This window comes from Arachis duranensis, chromosome 5 (assembly GCF_000817695.3).
Source record: "Arachis duranensis cultivar V14167 chromosome 5, aradu.V14167.gnm2.J7QH, whole genome shotgun sequence".
NCBI classification, from domain to species: Eukaryota; Viridiplantae; Streptophyta; class Magnoliopsida; order Fabales; family Fabaceae; genus Arachis; species Arachis duranensis.
In genome coordinates, this window is record NC_029776.3 from 58,543,805 (window position 1) to 58,550,503 (window position 6,699).

Here is a 6,699-nt window from a genome sequence, read left to right on the forward strand (position 1 = left end):
TTGATGCTAATGAATGAGGATTTTAAACGTGAACTTATGAATGTTAATAAATTGATAAATGTTGGGTCGGAGGCCGTGAATTGGGGCCGGAGGCCGTAAAATTGGGTTGGAGGCCGGAAGAAGGTAAGAAAGGTGAATGATGCTTGTATAAGCCATGATAATGATCATATTGAATTTATAAGAGTGATGCTTGCATGAATAATAATTTATGTATGGCTTGAGTTGAAGAGGGTTAAGAGAGTTGACAATGAAAATTGATTAGAGATATTTTGGGACATGAATTGGATATTGAAATGTGACTTGGTAAGGTTAGATATCGTCAAAAAGACTTAGAGTTTTAGTATTGAGATATGAGATTGGTGAAAATAGAGGTGTGATAAGCTTCGTGAAAATCTGATTTTTGACTGAACTTCGGCAAGCCATAACTTGGCTTCCGACCCCCAAATGATTTCAATTGTTTTATATCAAAACTGGGTCCGTGAAGTTTACACCGTTCGAAGAACGGACAAAAAATGATTTAAAACGAAAAATTTATGCGCGTCGGAAGTTTGGGATTTAAATTGAAATTTTGCATATTTTAGACTTAGCCAAATTTTAGACTTATGCATGCATTCTATTCTGTCCAGTGAGTATGCGTACGCATACCTCTTGCATGCGTACGCATACCCCTATTTTTTAGCAAATTATTATTCTGTATTTTCAAGCCAATTTAACCTCCTAAACCTCTGTTTTCACACTGTTAGTTCTAAATTTGGATAGTAAGCTTAGTAATAAAATGGAGTTAGAAAATTAAGAAAACTTGGAGATGAAGTAAAGGTTGAAAATGATGAGATTGGGGATGGCGGTGTGAGGCTGAAATGGTTGATATGTGTGTGTGGGCGGAACGGTCGAGATGTGTGTGTGGCCGGAACGGTCGAGATGTGTATGTGACCGGAATGGTTGAGAGAGCAAGGTTTGGGTGCGATCCTACTTGCTTGTTTACTTGAAAATGTATTCGGATGGCAAGTTGAAGACAGAAGTTCCCTCTCTTGTCATGATGAGGGTGTGGGGAAAGTGAAAAAGCACTCTTCTTCATATTGTTTCCCCTCACATTATTCTTTGGTTGCAAGATGGAAAGACACACTCCTTCAATGTAGAAAGGCACTCTCCTTCGTATCTCCTCCAGGAGAAGGTGGAAAGGCACATCCCTTCGATGTGGAAAGACACTCTCCTTCGTTTATGATCCTCCTGGAGATGCACAACCTAGAGACAAATGTCTGGGTTAGCTACCAGATGTGTCGGGTTCCGGCAAAGTAACCGACGCGTGAGCTCACAGCCAATAGGATAGACATTCATTATATGCATATGTGTGCTTTGTTTGTTATGCATTAATTGGAAATGCCTAATTGATTATATTCTGCTAACTGTTGTAATTGTTACTTGAACTACTTGTTTTCTACATGTGTTTGCCTTGTCTGTTTGTTTGTCTATGCGAATTAACGGAGATGGAGGAACGGAGGAAAGGTGAAATAGTTTAGTGTTTAAATTAAGTTTAAGCTAGGTTGAATAACCCTTAGAAGATCACCCTTCTCTATGGTTGTTGTTTAGTATTTTAAGCTTTATAATCTAAGTGTCGGCGTTCTAGGATTGCGTCTGGCATTCTCAAGACCTTATTTATTATATATGTGGGCACCTTAACCATACTGAAAACTCCCGATTCTCATCCCATACAATATAGTTATTTTTTTAGATGCAGGTTGAGAAGTACCACTCTGTATTCTAGAGACTCTGATAAAGCGAATAACTATTGGGACTTAGGGGGCGTATTTAGCTTATATTTATATACGTATATGGATTCTCCACCTTGTATTTTATGTTTGTCCCTCTTAGAGGTTGACTCGGAGAAACAGGTTGTTATTTTTTGTATGCTTTGGGTCATTTTGGAATTTTCTCATATATATGTATATATATACTTATATGCTCTGGCCGGTTTATCTTCGCGAACCGAGTTGAAAGCTTTGTTAAATATATCTTTGCCATTTTACTCTTATCCTACCCGGTTTATGTTTATCGTCCACGTGAGCATTACGACTATTATTTTATACTTTCCTTCAAAGGCTCCTAGATATAAATAATTCTTCACTTATATTATATTATATAATTTTACTTTTTAGAGGTCGTAATACCTTGCCACCTCAACTTTATGACTTAAGCATAAGATTTTGTGTGTTAGGTGTTACATTTTCTTTTTCATTTTTGACAACAAAAATCTCTTTCAATTTAGCATCAAATAAATATTTATAATATATTAAGTCAAGCCATTAATTAATTAATTAATATAATTAATTAAATGTTTGTTATCACAGATAACTCTAAGACAATTTTCAGACTCAACAATTAAAAAGGTTAATTTTCCTTGTGTGAAAACGAAGTAGCAATAGAAGATAGTTCACGTGATTAATAAGAAACAATCTTGTATTTAAAAGAAAAAAAAGGTTAGTTTGATCGTCTTTGTTAATGTAAGAACTACTTTGGCAAGTCTTTAAGTGGTTAAAGAGTTTTTATTTTGATAAAATGACTGATTTTGGATTAAAAAGAAAAACGAAAGAAAAATCCTTAGTTGCAGCTGACCAAATTCTTATTCTATTGTATATATCAATTATCATATTTTAATCAGGTCCGAATATACTTTTATCATAATTGAATGGTAAATCCTTGTGTTATCCAGCTAATAGTTCACTTATTTGAATTTTGATGTTCTCAGCATACCACCGTACCAACGCACCCTTTAATGCTTAGTGGACCTTGCATACTACTAAGTAGGAAAATTGTTGAAGCAAAATATATAGTGTAGTTAAATTGAAATACTTTCACCCTCTCTGGTAGAACATGCAATGATGATTACAAACAAGTGTGAAAGTGCATGAGTCAACTCAGAGGCAATTTTTGTGGACATGGCGCACCTAATCATACACCTAACTTATTGCCTATTTAGAACGGTTCCTTTCTTATCACTTTTTTTTTGTTTTCATATCGATGTCATGTAGTCTCGAGTGGTCAATAATGATAATCTGTTGCATATATATCAGAATTCAATTTAAGGTTTATTGTTAAGGTTTGTCGTTGACCAATAAATTACTGTATACACAATGTTAGATTTGAGCCATCGATACTTCTTTAAACCGATGATTGAATTAACCACACAACCAATCCAATAAGATTGGTTAATTCCTTTCTTATCACTTCCTATGAATGCGTGCATTGGAGATGAAATGGTGTTAAGGTTCCCTTTCAAGATTTGAACACTTGAGAACCTATGACAATTATGGCACCTTATTAAGAAACCCAAGTTTCCTAATTGTCCGCAAAATGTCACCACGCTGCATTTGTGTTTTGCTGACAAACTTTAAGGACCAGAGTGCACGAAAACTATGTAACAGACTAACAGTCTTTATAGATAAAAGTCACTTCATGTCTACTCTATGCGATAATGCGAATACGGAAAACGGTTTACATCTCGAAAATTAAAAATATTATATACGAATAAAAATCACTTACAAATCAGATATTTCTAAATTTGAGTCTGAATATATGTATTATATATAGATGGTTAATTTATCTAATATGATTATTCTAAAATATATCGTCCATATTTAAATCTTCAAGTTATACACTAATCTTGACATACAAATATTATGTGTTATGACTTGTGCTAACTCGCGGCATATTATTTAGGTGTAATTATTTTATTAATTTTATAATTTTATTAAATTTTTAATTAAATTTTTTCTGTTTAAAATTTGTAATTGAATCTTTATATTAGATAAAATATTATTATTAAATCCTTACTAATTAAAAAAAATACACTAATATTTTTGTTTAAAATATTTTATAATTTATCTTATATCAAACATAAAAATAAAGGTAAAGTATATTTTTTATCCCTAATATTTGCGATTTTTTTTTTTGAAAATTACCTCTGACATTTAATTTCATTAAATTTTATCTCTAATGTTTTCGATTCATTTAGTTTTGTCTTTAATATTTTCGATTTGTTCAAAATTATCTAAAAAATTTTCAATTTATCTCTAACATTTTATATGGAGTCAATGTTCAGGGATAGTTTTGACACAAATCGAAAATATTAGAGATAAAAAATATATTTCACTCTAAAAATAAATATCTAAAAAATAATATTTTTTAACAAAAAATAGTTAGAAAGAACCAAATTGAAAATTTTTATCTACAACTATATTGGGTGTATATCAAAATTAACTACCAAAATTATTTACTAATATAAAATACATATTAAAATATAAAATACACATTAAAAATAAGTTAAATTATACATATATTTATATACAAGTACATAATGATTGATTTTAGTGAGTAAATTACGTTTTTGTTTACTTAATATAACAACTTGATTATAAATTTTTAAATTATAAAGACTTAACTGAAGATTTAATAAAACTGTAAAGATTAATAGAATAATTAAATATATTATTTATTGTTAAATGTGATATTGATCCAATTAAATCAAATTTACATCCTATTTAATAATAAATAAATATGAGTTAGACATAATAAAAAAATTTTCAAGTATACCAGTTGTTACGGCCTGCCCCAAACATCACGCGGGCCGATCCGACCCCTAGGTTACCCGACCCGAACGGTCGGGTACGTGGCGCTCGACCACCAACCCGGACACGCGTCCTTGACAGCTCTCCGCTATAGTTGTATGGGGAAGCTTCGAGGAAGGTGGGTCTGTCCTTGAGGGACCCACCTCTGACACGGTATAAAGGGGAGGGTCCTACCCCTCCCCCAAGGTACGTGACACACACAACTTTACCCCTCTCACCTGCGCCATAACTGACTAGAGCGTCGGAGAGTCTTTGCAGGTGACACCCCCTCCACTCGAAGAACTCGGGACGTCGGCTACTCCATATTTGGCCCCGCAACCCGGAACCAGGCCATACCCCTACTCATCAGCCCAAAGCCCCTTTCAAACCGTCTGGTACCCGACAAACCGAACATTGCCGCCGTCTGTGGGAACCGAATGTGAATGGACGTCGTAGCAAGTGCTATGGACCCAGGCGACAGGGCCAATCCGAGGGGGGCAGCCTCCGTGGCTTCCTCCCGGGGACGCACGAGATCCCCTCCTCGACGACCCGAGCCACCTTCACGAGCCCAAGAAAGACGCCCCTTCAGGGGAACTGCCAGTGATAGCGCCAGGATAATGCAGGAACTGCGCGATAGGATGCAAAACCTGGAGCGCCAGCTGGCAAATCAGGAGCACCGTCAACAAACTTCCGATCCCAACTATTCTCATTCTCCCGAGAGCCGGGGAAGAATCTCTCACAGAAGCCCCTCCTAGCGCACTCCCACCCCAGGATCAGGATCTGAAAATAGCCAGGAAGACCAAGAGCACCCGAGAAGACGGCATGACCCCTTCATCTACGCCCGATCTAGAGGGACTCGCGCCGCTGGGCGAGATCGGGAAGACGACGGAGAAAGAACGAGGAGAACGCGACGACCTGTGATCATGGGAGCAACCCCCTTCCACCATTCCATCCTCGAGGTCCGGCTACCAAAGCACTTTGATAAGCCGACGGACATGAGGTACGATGGAACTCAAGACCCATAGGAGCACCTAACGGCCTTCGAGGCCAGAATGAATTTGGAGGGGGTAGGTGACGAAGTTAGGTGTCGCCCTTTCCCGATCATCCTGGCGGGACCCGCAATACGGTGGTTTAATAGCCTCCCGCAAGGTTCTATCGCTAGGTTCTCGGACATCAGCTGCGCCTTCTTAGCCCATATCACTACCAGAATCGCGAAGGCGAAACACCCAATCAACTTACTCGGGGTGACACAAAGGCCTGGCGAGCCGACCAGAAAATACTTGGACCGGTTCAATGATGAGTGTTTAGAGATCGACGGCCTAACTGACTCGGTGGCCTGTTTGTGTTTGACGAACGGACTTTTGAATGAGGATTTCATAAAGCATCTCACCACGAAGCTGGTGTGGGCGATGCAGGAGATCCAAAGCGTAGCCAAGGAATATATCAATGATGAAGAAGTCAGTCAGCTCGTGGCTCCCAACAACCAGCAGCCCTTCTACCATCAACCCCGGAAGCACGGTGGTGGAGAAAGGCAGAAGGAGCACACCAGGGACGGCGGTCCAGGCAAGACATCCGGGCCATTTGCTCGAGTTAGGAAGTTCACCAATTACACCCCTCTCACCGTCCCCATTGTAGAAGTTTATCAGCAGATAGCCGAGAAGGGAATCTTGGCGAAGCCACGACCTCCAAAGGACCAAACCAGGGGAAACAAGAGCCTCTATTGTGATTATCATAAGGGCTATTGATGAGTGGATATTTTATACGCTTTTTGGGGTTAATTTCATGTAGTTTTTAGTATGTTTTAGTTATTTTTTAGTATATTTTTATTAGTTTTTAGGCAAAATTCATACTTCCGGACTTTACTATGAGTTCATGTGTATTTCTGTGATTTCAGGTATTTTCTGGCTGAAATTGAAGGATCTGAGCAAAAATCTGATTCAGGCTGAAAAAGAACTGCTGATGCTGTTGGATTCTGACCTCCCTGCACTCGGAATGGATTTTCTGGAGCTACAAGAGTCCAATTGACGCGCTCTCAATTGCGTTGGAAAGTCGACATCCGGGACTTTCCAGCAATATATAGTCCATACTTTGCTCGAAG

At 37.9% G+C, this 6,699-nt stretch overlaps 1 protein-coding gene across 1 annotated transcript; it reads left to right on the forward strand.

The window, feature by feature from the left end:
• The first annotated feature begins 5,653 nt into the window (after nt 1-5,653).
• On the forward strand, nt 5,654-6,346 carry LOC107489459 (uncharacterized). Its single transcript, XM_016110207.1, has one exon. The coding sequence runs from the start codon at nt 5,654-5,656 to the stop codon at nt 6,344-6,346; it is 693 nt and encodes a 230-aa protein (XP_015965693.1).
• The last annotated feature ends 353 nt before the right edge of the window (nt 6,347-6,699 follow it).